This window comes from Nerophis ophidion, linkage group LG08 (assembly GCF_033978795.1).
Source record: "Nerophis ophidion isolate RoL-2023_Sa linkage group LG08, RoL_Noph_v1.0, whole genome shotgun sequence".
Classification (NCBI taxonomy): Eukaryota; Metazoa; Chordata; class Actinopteri; order Syngnathiformes; family Syngnathidae; genus Nerophis; species Nerophis ophidion.
Genome location: NC_084618.1, coordinates 7,331,392 through 7,352,361, shown reverse-complemented (window position 1 = coordinate 7,352,361; position 20,970 = coordinate 7,331,392). Strand labels below are relative to the sequence as shown.

The 20,970-nt window shown below is 34.2% G+C and overlaps 1 protein-coding gene across 7 annotated transcripts in view; it reads right to left on the bottom strand.

Moving 5' to 3' along the window:
* The window catches only part of ctbp2l (C-terminal binding protein 2, like), a 343,339-nt gene that overhangs the window by 52,316 nt on the left and 270,053 nt on the right, over positions 1 to 20,970 (bottom strand). For all 7 annotated transcript variants that reach the window (XM_061907572.1, XM_061907569.1, XM_061907566.1 and 4 more), the window contains one exon: positions 1,782 to 1,936. In XM_061907572.1, the coding sequence (XP_061763556.1) occupies positions 1,782 to 1,936 (155 nt within the window). The remainder of the gene's footprint in view (positions 1 to 1,781; positions 1,937 to 20,970) is intronic.

The following is a 20,970-nucleotide window of genomic DNA, read 5'->3' as shown; positions in this document are numbered from 1 at the left end:
TTAATAAAATGTTTACCTTATTTTTTTATCACGCTGTAAATACATGCATTTATATTTAAATAATTAGTATATTTTATAATATAAAAGTTCATTACATTTTTTACCTTATTTTAGGATGCAATTACTACATATCAGCATTTATATATAAATATAAAAATACAAATATATCAAATCAATTAAAAATGTATTTTTTTTTGTACATTTTATTACTGTGCTTTTATCATAAAATATATAAATATTAAAAAAATGTATGATTATGTCAAAAAATATATAATAAAAAAAACATTAAAAAATATATATATATATTTACACTCCTATTTCATGAACTTTCAAAAATGTTTTCTTGTAATTTTTTTTTTTTTTTCCCCCCACATATACAGTAAATAACTATTATTATCCATATATTGTTGTTGTGTTCAAGAGCTAAAAAAGGACGGGAACAATCGTGTCTTAAATGATTTCTACACAGATTTGTGATAAGATTAAATAAACTCCTTTTCGGACATGTTGGAATGTGAAACCATTTTTGAAAAATCACCGTGTTTATTATTATTATTATTATTATTTTATTTAATAATTGTTGTTGTTTAGTTTGGCTTACTTTTCTTCTTTTTTCAACCATGTCCGAAATTAATATTTCCGACACAAAACATTGTACACATCAAATAATTGAAAAAAAAAAAATACCATTAAAACTACTAAAACTTTAAACAATTTTTTTTTTCCCAAATATGTCATATTTTTCTATGTTAATAAATTTGATAAAATTAGGACTTTTGAAAGTATTTTTTTCCCGAGTGAACTAAAGAGCTTGACTCTTGGGGGAAAAAAATAAATCCTACTTTATTCTTATAATGTAAAAATTGAGAATAAAACAACTTTTTTGTTAGTGAAGTCAATTATATTTGTATAGCGCTTTTCTCTAGCGACTCAAAGCGCTTTACATGATAAAACCCAATATCTAAGTTACATTTTTTTTTTTTAAAGCAGTGTGGGTGGCACTGGGTAAAGTGTTTTGCTCAAGGACACAACGGCAGTGACAAGGTTGGCGAAGTGGGGATCGAACCTGGAACCCTCAAGTGGCTGGCACGGCCACTCTACCAACTGAGCCATACCGCCCCAAAATTGAATACAGTCAATAAAGGGTTGCTAATTAGGTTAACGAATGGCAGAGGGGATCTGTTATTTGTATACATATCTTATATTTGCAGCCCTTTGAGACGTTTGTGATTAAGGGCTATATATATCCCGAAAATCTCCCGAAATTCATGCGGACCTGAGTGAGGACAGCCTGTTTTCACGTCCGCTTTCCCACAATATATACAGCGTGTCTGCCCGATGACGTTATAACTGTAGAATGATCGAGGGAGTTTCATTAACGTCCTCCCAGCGCGGTAACAACACACAACAACAGCAGTCACGTTTTCCTCTACCGTAAAGCAGTTCGTCTGCCGTAAACAGCAATGTTGTGACACTCTTAAACAGGACAATACTGCCATCTACTGTACGTGCATATGGTTAGAAAAATAGCGACGGAGAATAGAACAAGGATGGACAATTCAACCCTTAACTCAACAATGAGTTGAGTGTTATGTGTAAATAAATAAACACTGAAATTCAAGTATTTGATTGTGTATATATATATATATATATATATATATATATATATATATATATATATTGTAGCTGTAAATATACTCTTCCCCTCATAACCACGCCCCCCACCTCCCGAAATCGGAGGTCTCAAGGGTTGGCAAGTATGCTTCCAGTCCAGTCCCTACCTTCTCGTGGATCTCCTGCGTGGACTGTGCGTCACAGAAGGCCACGGTGGCCAGGTCCTTCAGGATGGGCATCTCCACCGTGCAGTCGCGCCCGTCCAGCAGCGCCACCAGGGGGCGCGGGTGCATCGGCCCGTTCATTATCTGCGGCCGGATGCCTGAGAAGAGGAAAAAAAAAAAAAAAAAAAAACCCAGGTGAGTATTTGATGCAACCCACAAGGTAAACCGCCGTCGTACTGGCAGCCACATTTTGGCGATGGGAGACCATTCGTGGATGAGGAAAGTTAGAGTGAAGAACTAGAATAAAAAATGACAGGACAGTGGGAGCGATTTAGATGTTATTAGACACATTTACTACGATAATTCTGGAAGATCCCTTATCTGCTTGTGTTACTAGTGCTGTAGCGAGATTATACTGCCGTACCTGAAAGTCGGAGGGGTGTGGCCACTGGTGTGGTGACCGCCAGTGTCTCTGAGGAAAGCCACGCAGCTGCCTCTTTGACAGGTGCACAAGGAACGACGCAAGCTCCGCTCATGTCTACGGTAAGAGCCGACTTATTACCACTATTTTCTCACCGAAACCTGCCGGTTGACATGTGGTCAGGAACTCTGTTCCGTAGTAAAGCATCACCTTCGGGAAAGTAAACAAGGAAACACCGGCTGTGTTTGTGTTGCTAAAGGCAGCCGCAATACACCGCTTCCCACCTACATCTTTCTTCTTTGACGTCTCCATTATTAATTGAACAAATTGCAAATTTCAGCAACATAGATGTCCGGAATACTGTGTAATTATGCGATTAAAGCAGACTACTTATAGCCGGGATCGGGCTGGAAAAAAAATTCCGCTACAACCCGAGACTTCACGCGCGTGCGTCATCATACCGACGTTTTCAACAGGATACTTCGCGCGAAATTTAAAATTGCAATTTAGTAAACTAAAAAGGCCGTATTGGCATGTGTTGCAATGTTAATATTTCATCATCGATATATTTTTCAGTAGGCCTTTAAGTTCATGGAGGGGAAAAAAAAATCTCACTTAAAAATCAGGACATTTCTGATTTCAGTCTAAATCCTAAAGAACTTTAAGTAAAAAAAATATTTTTTGGATGTTTTTTTTAATTGAGACATTTCATGTTTCATCGCCACCTATTGGCCTGGCATGCAAACTGCAGTGATTTTGACTTTATGGACAGAAATATTAGAGACGTGTGCAAACTAATTACATGATTACGAGAATGTTTTTTTTTGTTTTTTTTTTTACGGGGCTAAGAAAAAAAAAAGTTAGCAGCCTTGGAAAATTCCAAGAAACAATGTAGCATTCCAGGAATATTATTTATTAGAAAATATAAGAATAAAGTCCAACAAAGCGAGAACAAGGCATTTTTACAGCAATTAATTAAAATATGAGGGGAAAAGAAGTGATTAAAACAATAAACATATGGAAATTAATTTGCTAAATGCATAAATGTACGACACAATTAAATAATGTGACATTAATAGGACTTTGAAAATTAATGTATAATATACTTCCTGTATTTGTGTCTAATCTAATGAATTTCAACCAGTATTTTTCTTGAAAAAAATACAACTTAAGTCCAGAAAATATGACCTAAAATGACATTTACAGATTTTCTACCGTAAATTACACTTCTTGAAACGGACTATTGGAATCTGAACATTACTACTTTATTGAAATTATAAAACAAGACAGGAACATAATTCCTTAAAACAAACACAACTTTTCTAGGAATTACGTTCAAATCTGATGAATAATGTTCTTTGAACACAACACAACTTCATTCTTAATAATAATAAAAAAATTATGACTTTATTCTTGACTGCTTTTTAATATATACATACAAATATACATATCTACATACATACACACATACAACATACAAACACTGAACCCTTTACAGTACACACACAATTACTTTTTTCTTAAAATTGTACATTTTGATAGGTCCTTAAAAATATGCCAACAAAAATAACGTTTTCAAAATAACATTCTTGACTTCTCTATTTAATTTTGAGAAAGGTTCCTTGAGAAGAATACATCTTGACGCTGAAAGAAACGTGGCATGATATTCGACTTTTTAAAATCTTATATGATGACTTGATTCTTGATAATTTGGGGGGAAATATGTGTGTGTATATAATAATATATATATATATATATATATATACATCCATCCATTTTCTACCGCTTTTTCCCTTTTGGGGTCGTGGGGGGCGCTGGCGCCTATCTCAGCTACAATCGGGCGGAAGGTGGGGTACACCCTAGACAAGTCACCACCTCATCGCAGGGCCAACACAGATAGACAGACAACATTCACACTCACATTCACACACTAGGGAACAATTTAGTGTTGCCAATCAACCTACATTCTATATGTAAATATTATATATGTATTGAAAGAAGTGAAGATAGGGAGGAGAAGTGGAAGAGTGCGGAGGAGAAGTGGAAGAGTGTGGAGAAGAAGCGGAAGAGTGTGGAGAAGAGTGTGGAGAAGAGTGTGGAGAAGAGTGTGGAGAAGAGTGTGGAGAAGAAGTGCGGAGAAGAAGCGGAAGAGCGTGGAGAAGACGTGGAAGAGTGTGCAGGAGACGTGGAAGAGTGTGCAGGAGACGTGGAAGAGTGTGGAGAAGACGTGGAAGAGTGTAGAGAAGACGTGGAAGAGTGTGGAGAAGAAGTGTGGAAAAGAAGCGGAAGAGTGCGGATAAGAAGCGGAAGAGCGTGGAGGAGACGTGGAAGAGTGTGGAGGAGACGTGGAAGAGTGTGGAGGAGACGTGGAAGAGTGTGGAGGAGACGTGGAAGAGTGTGGAGGAGACGTGGAAGAGTGTAGAGAAGACGTGGAAGAGTGTAGAGAAGAAGTGGAAGAGCGTGGAGAAGAAGCGGAAGAGCCTGGAGAAGACGTGGAAGATTGTGGAGGAGACGTGGAAGAGTGTGGAGAAGACGTGGAAGAGTGTAGAGAAGACGTGGAAGAGTGTGGAGAAGAAGTGTGGAGAAGAAGCGGAAGAGCCTGGAGAAGACGCGGAAGAGTGTGGAGAAGAAGTGGAAGAGTGCGGAGGACAAGCGGAAGAGCGCGGAGGAGAACTGTGGAGAAGACGTGGAAGAGTGTGGAGAAGAAGCGAAAGAGTGCGGAGAAGAAGCGAAAGAGTACGGAGAAGAAGCGGAAGAGCGTGGAGAAGACGTGGAAGAGTGTAGAGAAGACGTGGAAGAGTGTGGAAAAGAAGTGGAAGAGCGTGGAAAAGAAGCGGAAGAGGCTGGAGAAGACGCGGAAGAGTGTGGAGAAGAAGCGGAAGAGCGTGGAGAAGACGTGGAAGAGTGTGCAGGAGACGTGGAAGAGTGTGGAGAAGACGTGGAAGAGTGTGGAAAAGAAGTGTGGAAAAGAAGCGGAAGAGTGCGGATAAGAAGCGGAAGAGCATGGAGAAGACGTGGAAGAATGTGGAGGAGACGTGGAAGAGTGTGGAGGAGACGTGGAAGAGTGTGGAGAAGACGTGGAAGAGTGTAGAGAAGACGTGGAAGAGTGTGGAGAAGAAGTGTGGAGAAGAAGTGGAAGAGCGTGGAGAAGAAGCGGAAGAGCCTGGAGAAGACGTGGAAGAGTGTGGAGAAGACGTGGAAGAGTGTAGAGAAGACGTGGAAGAGTGTGGAGAAGAAGTGCGGAGAAGAAGCAGAAGAGCGTGGAGAAGAAGCGGAAGAGCGTGGAGAAGACGCAGAAGAGTGTGGAGATGAAGTGGAAGAGCGTGGAGAAGAAGCGGAAGAGTGTGGAGAAGACGTGGAAGAGTGTGGAGAAGAAGTGGAAGAGCGCGGATAAGAAGCGGAAGAGCGTGGAGAAGAAGCGGAAGAGTGTGGAGAAGAAGTGCGGAGAAGAAGCGGAAGAGCGTGGAGAAGAAGCGGAAGAGCGTGGAGAAGAAGTGTGGAGATGAAGTGGAAGAGCGCGGATAAGAAGCGGAAGAGTGTGGAGAAGAAGCGGAAGAGTGTGGAAAAGAAGTGCGGAGAAGAAGCGGAAGAGCGTGGAGAAGACGCGGAAGAGTGTGGAGAAGAAGTGTGGAGATGAAGTGGAAGAGTGTGGAGAAGAAGCAGAAGAGTGTGGAGAAGAAGTGTGGAGAAGAAGCGGAAGAGCGTGGAGAAGAAGTGTGGAGAAGAAGCGGAAGAGTGCGGATAAGAAGCGGAAGAGCATGGAGAAGACGTGGAAGAATGTGGAGGAGACGTGGAAGAGTGTGGAGGAGACGTGGAAGAGTGTGGAGAAGACGTGGAAGAGTGTGGAGAAGAAGTGTGGAGAAGAAGTGGAAGAGCGTGGAGAAGAAGCGGAAGAGCCTGGAGAAGACGTGGAAGAGTGTGGAGAAGACGTGGAAGAGTGTAGAGAAGACGTGGAAGAGTGTGGAGAAGAAGTGCGGAGAAGAAGCAGAAGAGCGTGGAGAAGAAGCGGAAGAGCGTGGAGAAGACGCAGAAGAGTGTGGAGATGAAGTGGAAGAGCGTGGAGAAGAAGCGGAAGAGTGTGGAGAAGACGTGGAAGAGTGTGGAGAAGAAGTGGAAGAGCGCGGATAAGAAGCGGAAGAGCGTGGAGAAGAAGCGGAAGAGTGTGGAGAAGAAGTGCGGAGAAGAAGCGGAAGAGCGTGGAGAAGAAGCGGAAGAGCGTGGAGAAGAAGTGTGGAGATGAAGTGGAAGAGCGCGGATAAGAAGCGGAAGAGTGTGGAGAAGAAGCGGAAGAGTGTGGAAAAGAAGTGCGGAGAAGAAGCGGAAGAGCGTGGAGAAGACGCGGAAGAGTGTGGAGAAGAAGTGTGGAGATGAAGTGGAAGAGTGTGGAGAAGAAGCAGAAGAGTGTGGAGAAGAAGTGCGGAGAAGAAGCGGAAGAGCGTGGAGAAGAAGTGCGGAGAAGAAGCGGAAGAGCGTGGAGAAGAAGTGTGGAGAAGAAGCGGAAGAGCGCGGATAAGAAGCGGAAGAGCGTGGAGAAGACGCGGAAGAGTGTGGAGAAGACGTGGAAGAGTGTGAAGGAGAAGTGGAAGAGTGCGGAGGGGAAGCGGAAGAGCGCGGAGGAGAAGTGTGGAGATGAATTGGAAGAGTGTGGAGATGAAGTGGAAGAGTGTGGAGAAGACGTGGAAGAGTGTGAAGGAGAAGTGGAAGAGCGCGGAGGAGAAGCTGAAGAGCGCGGAGAAGACGCGGAAGAGTGTGGAGAAGACGCGGAAGAGTGTGGAGAAGACGCGGAAGAGTGTGGAGAAGACGCGGAAGAGTGTGGAGAAGATGTGGAAGAGCGTGAAGGAGAAGTGGAAGAGTGCGGAGGAGAAGCCGAAGAGCGCGGAGAAGACGCGGAAGAGTGTGGAGAAGACGTGGAAGAGTGTGAAGGAGATGTGGAAGAGTGTGAAGGAGAAGCCGAAGACCGCGGAGGAGAGGTGTGGAGAATACGTGGAAGAGTGTGGAGAAGACGTGGAAGAGCGCGGAGGAGAAGTGTGGAGAATACGTGGAAGAGCGTGGAGAAGACGTGGAAGAGTGTGAAGGAGAAGCAGAAGAGTGCGGAGGACAAGCGGAAGAGCGCGGAGGAGAAGTGTGGAGAAGACGTGGAAGAGTGTGGAGAAGACGTGGAAGAGCGCGGAGGAGAAGTGTGGAGAAGACGTGGAAGAGTGTGGAGAAGACGTGGAAGAGCGTGAAGGAGAAGTGGAAGAGTGCGGAGGAGAAGCCGAAGAGCGCGGAGAAGACGCGGAAGAGTGTGGAGAAGATGTGGAAGAGTGTGAAGGAGATGTGGAAGAGTGTGAAGGAGAAGCCGAAGACCGCGGAGGAGAGGTGTGGAGAATACGTGGAAGAGCGTGGAGAAGACGTGGAAGAGTGTGAAGGAGAAGCAGAAGAGTGCGGAGGACAAGCGGAAGAGCGCGGAGGAGAAGTGTGGAGAATACGTGGAAGAGTGTGGAGAAGACGTGGAAGAGCGCGGAGGAGAAGTGTGGAGAAGACGTGGAAGAGTGTGGAGAAGACGTGGAAGAGTGTGAAGGAGAAGCAGAAGAGTGCGGAGGACAAGCGGAAGAGCGCGGAGGAGAAGTGTGGAGAAGACGTGGAAGAGTGTGGAGAAGACGTGGAAGAGCGCGGAGGAGAAGTGTGGAGAAGACGTGGAAGAGTGTGGAGAAGACGTGGAAGAGCGTGAAGGAGAAGTGGAAGAGTGCGGAGGAGAAGCCGAAGAGCGCGGAGAAGACGCGGAAGAGTGTGGAGAAGATGTGGAAGAGTGTGAAGGAGATGTGGAAGAGTGTGAAGGAGAAGCCGAAGACCGCGGAGGAGAGGTGTGGAGAATACGTGGAAGAGCGTGGAGAAGACGTGGAAGAGTGTGAAGGAGAAGCAGAAGAGTGCGGAGGACAAGCGGAAGAGCGCGGAGGAGAAGTGTGGAGAATACGTGGAAGAGTGTGGAGAAGACGTGGAAGAGCGCGGAGGAGAAGTGTGGAGAAGACGTGGAAGAGTGTGGAGAAGACGTGGAAGAGTGTGAAGGAGAAGCAGAAGAGTGCGGAGGACAAGCGGAAGAGCGCGGAGGAGAAGTGTGGAGAAGACGTGGAAGAGTGTGGAGAAGACGTGGAAGAGCGCGGAGGAGAAGTGTGGAGAAGACGTGGAAGAGTGTGGAGAAGACGTGGAAGAGCGTGAAGGAGAAGTGGAAGAGTGCGGAGGAGAAGCCGAAGAGCGCGGAGAAGACGCGGAAGAGTGTGGAGAAGATGTGGAAGAGTGTGAAGGAGATGTGGAAGAGTGTGAAGGAGAAGCCGAAGACCGCGGAGGAGAGGTGTGGAGAATACGTGGAAGAGCGTGGAGAAGACGTGGAAGAGTGTGAAGGAGAAGCAGAAGAGTGCGGAGGACAAGCGGAAGAGCGCGGAGGAGAAGTGTGGAGAATACGTGGAAGAGTGTGGAGAAGACGTGGAAGAGCGCGGAGGAGAAGTGTGGAGAAGACGTGGAAGAGTGTGGAGAAGACGTGGAAGAGTGTGAAGGAGAAGCAGAAGAGTGCGGAGGACAAGCGGAAGAGCGCGGAGGAGAAGTGTGGAGAAGACGTGGAAGAGTGTGGAGAAGACGTGGAAGAGCGCGGAGGAGAAGTGTGGAGAAGACGTGGAAGAGTGTGGAGAAGACGTGGAAGAGCGTGAAGGAGAAGTGGAAGAGTGCGGAGGAGAAGCCGAAGAGCGCGGAGAAGACGCGGAAGAGTGTGGAGAAGATGTGGAAGAGTGTGAAGGAGATGTGGAAGAGTGTGAAGGAGAAGCCGAAGACCGCGGAGGAGAGGTGTGGAGAATACGTGGAAGAGCGTGGAGAAGACGTGGAAGAGTGTGAAGGAGAAGCAGAAGAGTGCGGAGGACAAGCGGAAGAGCGCGGAGGAGAAGTGTGGAGAATACGTGGAAGAGTGTGAAGGAGAAGTGGAAGAGTGCGGAGGAGAAGCCGAAGAGCGCGGAGAAGAAGCGAAAGAGTGCGGAGGACAAGCGGAAGAGCGTGGAGAAGAAGTGGAAGAGTGTGGAGAAGACGTGAAAGAGTGTGGAGGAGAAGTGTGGAGAAGACGTGGAAGAGTGTAGACAACAAGCGGAATAGTGGCTGCTGCAGATTTGAGGAGATAAGAAGAGGAAAGTTGTGTTGCCGTCGCACAAAAACAAGTTGTTGGAAGAGACCAAAGAAAAGTGGTGTGTGAGACGTGGAAGGACAGCACAGACAAGTCACAGGAAGGAGGGAGGAAGGAAGGAAGGAGGAAGGAGGTGTCGTCTGCCATCCTCCTGTTGTCATGGCGATCGCTTCAGCACATTTGGCAGCCACTTTTAAAGGCGCTTTATTTCTGGAGCCTCGGTGGCGTTGGCACGAGCGACAGGTGCCTCTCCGCCTCCCTCGCCTGTCGCTCGCACCTTTGCAGAAAGGGAGGCGGGAAAGGTGGGCTGGAGGCGGAGTGGGGGGGTTGCACTTCAACCGGGCGTCATGTGGAATATTGATGGCGGCAGCTGGCGAAGATGAAAAGTGTGGAATAAAAAGTGACAAACACTTGATTGTTTACGAGCACCACGACACACGATTATTCTTTTTACGGCCGGTGTTAAAAAAAAAAAACATTTAAAAGGTGGTAAAAGAAAAAAAGAAGGTAAAAATGAATCAAGGTTTTTGTGTTTCTTGACATTAAACACTCTATAATGGGACTGTCTGTAAAGGTAGCTTGTGGCTACATTTCCCCGCTCCTCTTGCACACCTGCTCTGCCAGAGCATAAGGAGACGTAGCAGGAGGGATCAGTGGTGATTCTCATTCTATTTTACACACACAAAAAAAAGACTAAGACCATCTGGCAACTTTTTCTGGTCTTTTTGGAGACTTTTTTTTATTAAAACTGGTCGCGGTTTTCCCAATAAAACACAAGAAATAAATGAATGAACAGGAAAAGAGCCAAAGGATTGAGGTCACATTGTTACAAGGAAAATGTGTGTACTATTTTGTAGACTTTACGAAAAAATCAAAATGCCTTCAAAATAAAAGCATCGTGTTAGGATGACGTATTCACGTAAAAAAATGACAATGAAAATATAATACATTTGTTTTTAAACTTAACTGACGTGTTTTTAGGAAAGAGGTTGTAATGTTATACTGGAAAAGATGTACTTTTGCAGGAATAATGTCCCAAAAATACATGTTTTATTTTTGTTAATAAAATATTGTATCGCTTCAGAATAAAAGCATAGATTTAGGATGAGGATTGAGTTGATTTCACTTCCTTCCATTTTATGAGTTTGTTCTTATTGCGCAAAAAATAATAATAAAAGTATTTATATATAATTAATATAATCAAAATATTACATAAGAATATATAAATATACTTTACATTTGATGACAGTAATTTATCATGCAATAAATAAATATATAAACTTTTATATATAAGTAATAGAATAAAATAAATATCTTATAAACATTCATTTAATTTTATGACATTATTTAAACATGTAATAAAAACACATTTCAGCATTTATATATAAATAATATTAAATTTTATTAAATTTGATGACTATTTTTATCATGTAACATAAATATTTAAACTTTTATATATATATAATATAAAAAAATACATATCTTATAAACATTCATTTAATTTTATGACATTATTTCATCATGTTTTACTTTTGCAAATAAAATATTGTATCGTTTCAAAATAAAGGCATAAAATTAGTATGACGATTAAGTTGATTTCACTTCATTCCATTTTATGACTTTGATCTTAGTACAAAAAAATAATCTAAAAGTATTTATAGATAATTAATACAATCAAAATATTACATAGGAATATATAAATATAAATTCAATTTTATGACAATATTTTAGCAAGCAATAAATAAATATTTAACCTTTTATATATAAATAATAGAATACACATCTTATAAACGTTCATTTAATTTTATGACATTTCATCATGCAAAAAAAAACACATTTCAGCATTTATATATACATAAAATAACTAATATATGTTATAAAAGTTCATTTAATTTCGAACTTTTAAAAAAATATCATGCAATAACTACATATAAGCCTATATATATATATATATAATACACATAAATTAAAGTAATGTATTAAAATGTTAAATTTTATTAAATTTTATGACTGTTTTTTATCATGTAACATAAATATTTAACCTTTTATATATATAAATAATATAAAAAAATACATATCTTATAAACATTCATTTAATTTTATGACATTATTCCATCATGTTTTATTTTTGCAAATAAAATATTCTATCGCTTCAAATTAAAAGCATAAAATTAGGATGATTTCACTTCATTCCATTTTATGACTTTGAGCTTATTACGCAAAATTAATCTAAAAGTATTTCTAGATAATTAATACAATCAAAATATTACATAGGAATATATAAATATACATTTAATTTTATGACAATATTTTAGCAAGCAATAAATAAATATTTAACCTTTTATATATAAATAATAGAATACACATCTTATAAACGTTCATTTAATTTTATGACATTTCATCATGCAATAAAAACACATTTTAGCATTTACATATACATAAAATAACTAATATATGTTATAAAAGTTCATTTAATTTCCACCTTTTTAAAAAAAAATGCAATAACCATATATATATATATATATATATATATATTTAAATAAAATGATACACATAAATTGAAGTAATTATTAAAAATGTAACATTTTATGAAATTTTATGACTGTTTTTAATCATGTAACATAAATATTTAACCTTTTATATATAAATAATATAATAAAATACATATCTTATAAACATTCATTTAATTTTATGACATTATTTCATCATGTTTTAGTTTTGCTAATAAAATATTGTATCGCTTCAAATTAAAAGCATAAAATTAGGATGATTTCACTTCATTCCATTTTATGACTTTGAGCTTATTACGCAAAATTAATCTAAAAGTATTTCTAGATAATTAATACAATCAAAATATTACATAGGAATATATAAATATACATTTAATTTTATGACAATATTTTAGCATGCAATAAATAAATATTTAACCTTTTATATATAAATAATAGAATACACATCTTATAAACATTCATTTAATTTTATGACATTTCATCATGCAAAAAAATAAAAATTCAGCATTTACATATACATAAAATAACTAATATATGTTATAAAAGTTCCTTTAATTTCCACCTTTTTAAAAAAAAATGCAATAACCATATATATATATATATTTATATATATTTAAATAAAATGATACACATAAATTGAAGTAATCTATTAAAAATGTAAAATTTTATGAAATTTTGACTGTTTTTAATCATGTAACATAAATATTTAACTTTTTATATATAAATAATATGATCAAAAACATATCTTATAAACATTCATTTAATTTTATGACATTATTTCATCATGTTTTATTTTTGCTGATAAAATATTGTATCGCTTCAAAATAAAAGCATGACGATTAAGTTGATTTCACTTCATTCCATTTTATGACTTTGGTCTTATTACGCAAAAAATATTTATATAAGTATTTATAGATAAGTCATATAATAAAAATATTACGTTATAATATATAATATGCATTTAAATTTATGACAGTATTTTATCATGCAATAAATCAATATCTAACCTTTTATATATAAATAATAAAATAAAATAAATATCTTATAAACATTCATTTCATTTTATGACATTTCATCATGCAATAAAACCCCATTTCAGCATTTATATATAAATAATTTAGCAAATATTATATTATAAAAGTTAATTTAATTTCGACCTTTTTTTATCATGCAATAACTACATATAAGCATTTATATATAAATATAATACAAATCAATTAAAACAATCTATTAAAAATGTCAAATTTTAGTACATTATATGACTGTATTTTTTATCATGAAATAAATAAATATTCAACCTTTTATATATCATATAACATTCATTTAATTTTATGACATTATTTACTCATGCAATAAAAACACATTTAGGCATTTGTATATAAATAATATAACAATTATATATTACAAAAGTTAATTTAATTTCGACCTTAAATATAATAATACACTTAAATTAAAAAATTCATTAAAAATTTAAAATGTTAGTCAATGTTATGACTGTATTTTTATCATGCAATAATTAAATATCTAATAAAAATATATTTATGCAGAAATAATATTTTAATGCAATTCTTTTGAAATTGTGACCTTTTTCTGGTGAAATTCCAACTCGTGGTCAACATATGAAATAACAAGTGTGTGTAAGAAATTGAAATGCGCCCCCTTTGGCCAAAATTAACAAAACATTTTTAGAAATAAAAATGTATATAGAGACATACTGTAATAACTTGAAGTAAATGATGAAGATTAAACAAAAATTACAAAAAAATAAAAAAATAAATTAAAAGTAGTCTTTTTCTCACAATGCGTCGACTTTTTTCTTATAAAATTGGGAACAATTTCCCATATTATTTCTGTTTCTGTAATATTGCAATATTTTCTCGTAAAATGATCACTTTCATGTAAAAATTATTAGTTTTTAATGCAAAATGGTGAAATTTGTCAGATAAAATTATCACAATATTGCCAATTTTTCAGCTGTTCTCGTAAAATATTGAAATTTTGGGAGTAAAATAATGACTTTTGTCATAAGTTTGCCAGGTAGGATTCCAAATATTCTTATAAAATTGCTAAAATGTTTAAGTTTTCTTATAAAATTGTGATGGATGGATGGATGGATCATTTGCACCCCCTGGTGGTGGAATCTGTCAAAGTTAGGGTGGTGCCAAAAAGGAAGGAGTTTTCAAATTGACTGTGTGTCAACATATGAAATAACAAGTGTGTTTAAGAGATTGAAATGCGCCTCCTTTGGCCAAAATTAATTAAAAAAATTAAAAGGTATCTAGAGAAATACTGTAAAAAGTTGAAGTAAATAATGAAGATTAAAAAACAATTACAAACAAAAAAATATATATCAAAAATTAAATAAACTAAAAGCAGTTTTTCTCACAATGTGTTGACTTTTTTCCTATAAAATTGGAAAACATTTCTCATATTATTTCTGTAATATTGTAATATTTTCTCGTAAAATTATGACTTTTTTTCAATGTAAAAATATGACTTTTTAATGCAAAATGGTGACAGTTGCCATCTAAAATTTGGGCTTTTATCACAATATTGCCAATTTTTCTGCTGTTCTTGTAAAAATTTGAAATTTTGGGAGTAAAATGATGACTTTTGTCATAAATTTTTCAAAGTAAAATTCCGATTGTTATTATTATAATATTGCCAAAAGGTTAAAGTTTTCTTATAAAATTGTGATGGATGGATGGATCATTTGCACTCCTGGTGGTGAAATCTATCAAAATGAAGGTGGTCCTAAAAAGGACAGATTTTTCAAATTGACTGTGTGCCGGTTTAAAAAGTGCTCCTCCTCTGGCCAACATATGAAATAACAAGTGTGTGTAAGAAATTGAAATGCGCCCCATTTGGCCAAAATTAACTAAAAATGAATAAATAAATAAATAAATATATAAAATAGAGACATACTGTAAAAAATTGAAGTAAATAATGAAGGTTAAAAATCAATTACAAAAAAATAAAAAAAATAAAAATTAACTAAAAGCAGTCTTTTTCTCACAATGTGTCGACTTTTTTCTTATAAAATTGGGAACAATTTCTCATATTCTTTCAGTTTCTGTGATATTGCAATATTTTCTCGTAAAATTATGACTTTTTAGGTAAAATTATGACTTTTTAATGCAAAATGTCCGATTTTTATCACAATATTGCCAATTTTTTTGTTGTTCTTATTAAATATTAAAGTTTTGGGAGTAAAATTATGCCTTTTGTCTTCATTTTGCCAAGTAAAAGTCTGATTATTATTATGATATTGCCAACATGTTTAAATTTCCTTAAAATTTTTTGACTTATGTCGCGTAAAATGACGACTCTTTTTCAAAATATTGCCTAAATGTTAAGCTTTTTCTTGTAAAATTGACTCTTATTGAGTGACTTTTATTATAATACTGGCCAAATTCGAAGTTTTTCTTGTAAAATTGTGACCTTTTTGTTGTGAAATTCCAACTAAAAGCAGTTTTTTTCTCACAATGTGTCGAATTTTTTCTTATAAAATTGGGAACAATTTCTCATATTCTTTCTGTTTCTGTAATATTGCAATATTTTCTTGTAAAATTATGACTTTTTTTAATGTAAAATTATGACTTTTTAAGTAAAATTATGACTTTTTAATGCAAAATGTCTGACTTTTATCACAATATTGCCAATTTTTTTGGTGTACTTATAAAATATTGAAATTTGGGGAGTATAATTATGCCTTTTGTCTTCATTTTGCCAAGTAAAAGTCTGATTATTATTATACTATTGCCAACATGTTTGTTTTCTTAAAAAATTGTGACTTTTGTCGCGTAAAATTACAACTTTTTCATAAAATTGCCAAAATGTTAAGCTTTTTCTTGTAAAATTGACTCTTATTGAGTGACTTTTATTATAATACTGCCCAAATTCGAAGTTTTTCTTGTAAAATTGTGACCTTTTTGTTGTGAAATTCCAACTAAAAGCATTCTTTTTCTCACAATGTGTCGACTTTTTTCTTATAAAATTGGGAACAATTTCTCATATTCGTTCTGTTTCTGTAATATTGCAATATTTTCTCGTAAAATTATGACATTTTTTATTTAAAATATGACTTTTTAAGTAAAATTATGACTTTTTAATGCAAAATGTCCGACTTTTATCACAACATTGCAAATTTTTTTGTTGTTCTTATTAAATATTGAAATTTGGGGAGTAAAATTATGCCTTTTGTCTTCATTTTGCCAAGTAAAAGTCTGACTATTATTATACTATTGCCAACATGTTTAAGTTTTCTTAAAAAATTGTGAATTTTGTCGCGTAAAATGACGAATCTTTTTCCTAAAATTGCCAAAATGTTAAGCTTTTTCTTGTAAAATTGAGACTGTTTTAAGGGTAAAATTCCAACTTTTATCACAATATTGCAAAGTTTTTTGTTGTTCTTATTAAATATTGAAATTTGGGGAGTAAAATTATGCCTTTTGTCTTCATTTTGCCAAGTAAAAGTCTGATTATTATTATACTATTGCCAACATGTTTAAGTTTTCTTAAAAAATATTGACTTTTGTCGCATAAAATGACGAATCTTTTTCCTAAAATTGCCAAAATGTTAAGCTTTTTCTTGTAAAATTGAGACTGTTTTAGAGTAAAATTCCAACTTTTACCACAATATTGCAAAGTTTTTTGTTGTTCTTATCAAATATTGAAATTTGGGGAGTAAAATTATGCCTTTTGTCTTCATTTTGCCAAGTAAAAGTCTGACTATTATTATACTATTGCCAACATGTTTAAGTTTTCTTAAAAAATTGTGACTTTTGTCGCGTAAAATTATGACTCTTTTTCATAAAATTGCCAAAATGTTAAGCTTTTTCTTGTAAAATTGAGACTGTTTTAAGGGTAAAATCCCAACTTTTATCACAATATTGCAAAGTGTTTTGTTGTTCTTATTAAATATTGAAATTTGGGGAGTAAAATTATGCCTTTTGTCTTCATTTTGCCAAGTAAAAGTCTGATTATTATTATACTATTGCCAACATGTTTAAGTTTTTTTTAAAAATTGTGACTTTTGTCGCGTAAAATTACAACTTTTTCATAAAATTGCCAAAATGTTAAGCTTTTTCTTGTAAAATTGAGACTCTTATTGAGTGACTTTTATTATAATACTGCCCAAATTCGAAGTTTTTCTTGTAAAATTGTGACCTTTTTGTTGTGAAATTCCAACTAAAAGCAGTCTTTTTCTCACAATGTGTCAACTTTTTTCTTATAAAATTGGGAACAATTTCTCATATTCTTTCTGTTTCTGTAAAATTGCAATATTTTCTTGTAAAATTATGACTTTTTCTTGTTACATTCCAACTAAAAGCAGTCTTTTTCTCACAATGTGTCGACTTTTTTCTTATAAAATTGGGAAAAATTTCTCATATTCTTTCTTTTTCTGTGATATTGCAATATTTTCTCGTAAAATTATGACATTTTTTATTTAAAATTATGACTTTTTAAGTAAAATTATGACTTTTTAATGCAAAATGTCCGACTTTTATCACAATATTGCAAATTTTTTTGTTGTTCTTATAAAATATTGCAATTTTGGGAGTAAAATTATGCCTTTTGTCTTCATTTTGCCAAGTAAAAGTCTGACTATTATTATACTATTGCCAACATGTTTAAGTTTTCTTAAAAAATTGTGACTTTTGTCGCGTAAAATGACGACTCTTTTTCATAAAATTGCCAAAATGTAAAGCTTTTTCTTGTAAAATTGAGACTGTTTTAAGGGTAAAATTCCAACTTTTATCACAATATTGCAAAGTGTTTTGTTGTTCTTATTAAATATTGAAATTTGAGGAGTAAAATTATGCCTTTTGTCTTCATTCTGCCAAGTAAAAGTCTGATTATTATTATACTATTGCCAACATGTTTAAGTTTTTTTTAAAAATTGTGACTTTTGTCGCGTAAAATTACAACTTTTTCATAAAATTGCCAAAATGTTAAGCTTTTTCTTGTAAAATTGAGACTCTTATTGAGTGACTTTTATTATAATACTGCCCGAATTCAAAGTTTGTCTTGTAAAATTGTGACCTTTTTGTTGTGAAATTCCAACTAAAAGCAGTCTTTTTCTCACAATGTGTCGACTTTTTTCTTATAAAATTGAGAACAATTTCTCATATTATTTCTTTTTCTGTGAAATTCCAATATTTTCTTGTAAAATTATGACTTTTTCTTGTGAAATTCCAACTAAAAGCAGTCTTTTTCTCACAATGTGTCGACTTTTTTCTTATAAAATTGGGAACAATTTCTCATATTCTTTCTGTTTCTGTAATATTGCAATATTTTCTTGTAAAATTATGACATTTTTTATTTAAAATTATGACTTTTTAAGTAAAATTCTGACATTTTAATGCAAAATGTCCGACTGTTATCACAATATTGCAATTTTTTTTGTTGTTCTTATAAAATATTGAAATTTTGGGAGTAAAATTATGCCATTTGTCTTCATTCTGCCAAGTAAAAGTCTGATTATTATTATACTATTGCCAACATGTTTACGTTTTCTTAAAAAATGGTGACTTTTGTCGCGTAAAATGACGAATCTTTTTCATAAAATTGCCAAAATGTTAAGCTTTTTCTCGTAAAATTTAGACTGTTTTAGAGTAAAATTCCAACTTTTATCACAATATTGCAAAGTTTTTTGTTGTTCTTATAAAATATTGAACTTTTGGGAGTACAATTATGCCTTTTGTCTTCATTCTGCCAAATAAAAGTCTGATTATTATTATACTATTGCCAACATATTTAAGTTTTCTTAAAAAATTGTGACTTTTGTCGCGTAAAATGACGACTCTTTTTCCTAAAATTGCCAAAATGTTAAGCTTTTTCTAGTAAAATTGAGACTCTTATTGAGTGACTTTTATTATAATACTGCCCAAATTCAAAGTTTTTCTTGTAAAATTATGACTTTTTCTTGTGAAATTCCAACTAAAGGCAGTCTTTTTCTCACAATGTGTCAACTTTTTTCTCATATAATTGAGAACAATTTCTCATATTATATCTGTTTCTGTAAAATTGCAATATTTTCTTGAAAAATTATGACTTTTTCTTGTGAAATTCCAACTAAAAGCACTTTTTCTTATGAAATTCCAACTAAAAGCAGTCTCTTTCTCACAATGTGTCGACTTTTTTCTAATAAAATTGGGAACAATTTCTCATATTCTTTCTGTTTCTGTAAAATTGCAATATTTTCTTGTAAAATTATGACTTTTTCTTGTGAAATTCCAACTAAAAGCAGTCTTTTTCTCACAATGTGTCGACTTTTTTCTTATAAAATTGGGAACAATTTCTCATATTCTTTCTTTTTCTGTAATATTGCAATATTTTCTCGTAAAATTATGACATTTTTTATTTAAAATATGAACTTTTTATGTAAAATTATGACTTTTTAATGCATAATGTCCAACTTTTATCACAATATTGCAAATTTTTTTTGTTCTTATAAAATATTGAAATTTTGGGGAGTAAAATTATGCCTTTTGTCTTCATTCTGCCAAGTAAAAGTCTGATTATTATTATACTATTGCCAACATGTTTAAGTTTTCTTAAAAAATTGTGACTTTTGTCGCGTAAAATGACGACTCTTTTTCCTAAAATTGCCAAAATGTTAAGCTTTTTCTTGTAAAATTGAAACTGTTTTAGAGTAAAATTCCAACTTTTATCACAATATTGCAAAGTTTTTTTGTTGTTCTTATTAAATATTGAAATTTGGGGAGTAAAATTATGCCTTTTGTCTTCATTTTGCCAAGTAAAAGTCTGATTATTATTATACTATTGCCAACATGTTTAAGTTTTCTAAAAAATGGTGACTTTTGTCGCGTAAAATGACTAATCTTTTTCCTTAAAATTGCCAAAATGTTAAGCTTTTTCTTGTAAAATTGAGACTGTTTTAAGGGTAAAATTCCAACTTTTATCACAATATTGCAAAGTTTTTTTGTTGTTCTTATTAAATATAGAAATTTGGGGAGTAAAATTATGCCTTTTGTCTTCATTCTGCCAAGTAAAAGTCTGATTATTATTATACTATTGCCAACATGTTTAAGTTTTCTTAAAAATTGTGACTTTTGCCGCGTAAAATTACAACTTTTTCCTAATATTGCCAAAATGTTAAGCTTTTTCTTGTAAAATTGTGACCTTTTTGTTGTGAAATTCCAACTAAAAGCAGTCTTTTTCTCACAATGTGTCAACTTTTTTCTCATATAATTGAGAACAATTTCTCATATTATATCTGTTTCTGTAAAATTGCAATATTTTCTTGAAAAATTATGACATTTTTTATTTAAAATATGACTTTTTATGTAAAATTATGACTTTTTAATGCATAATGTCCAACTTTTATCACAATATTGCAATTTTTTTTGTTCTTATAAAATATTGAAATTTTGGGGAGTAAAATTATGCCTTTTGTCTTCATTCTGCCAAGTAAAAGTCTGATTATTATTATACTATTGCCAACATGTTTAAGTTTTCTTAAAAAATTGTGATTTTTTGTCGCGTAAAATGACGACTCTTTTTCCTAAAATTGCCAAAATGTTAAGCTTTTTCTTGTAAAATTGAAACTGTTTTAGAGTAAAATTCCAACTTTTATCACAATATTGCAAAGTTTTTGTTGTTCTTATTAAATATTGAAATTTGGGGAGTAAAATTATGCCTTTTGTCTTCATTTTGCCAAGTAAAAGTCTGATTATTATTATACTATTGCCAACATGTTTAAGTTTTCTTAAAAAATGGTGACTTTTGTCGCGTAAAATGACTAATCTTTTTCCTAAAATTGCCAAAATGTTAAGCTTTTTCTTGTAAAATTGAGACTGTTTTAAGGGTAAAATTCCAACTTTTATCACAATATTGCAAAGTTTTTTGGTTGTTCTTATTAAATATAGAAATTTGGGGAGTAAAATTATGCCTTTTGTCTTCATTCTGCCAAGTAAAAGTCTGATTATTATTATACTATTGCCAACATGTTTAAGTTTTCTTAAAAAATTGTGACTTTTGCCGCGTAAAATTACAACTTTTTCCTAAAATTGCCAAAATGTTAAGCTTTTTCTTGTAAAATTGTGACCTTTTTGTTGTGAAATTCCAACTAAAAGCAGTGTTTTTCTCACAATG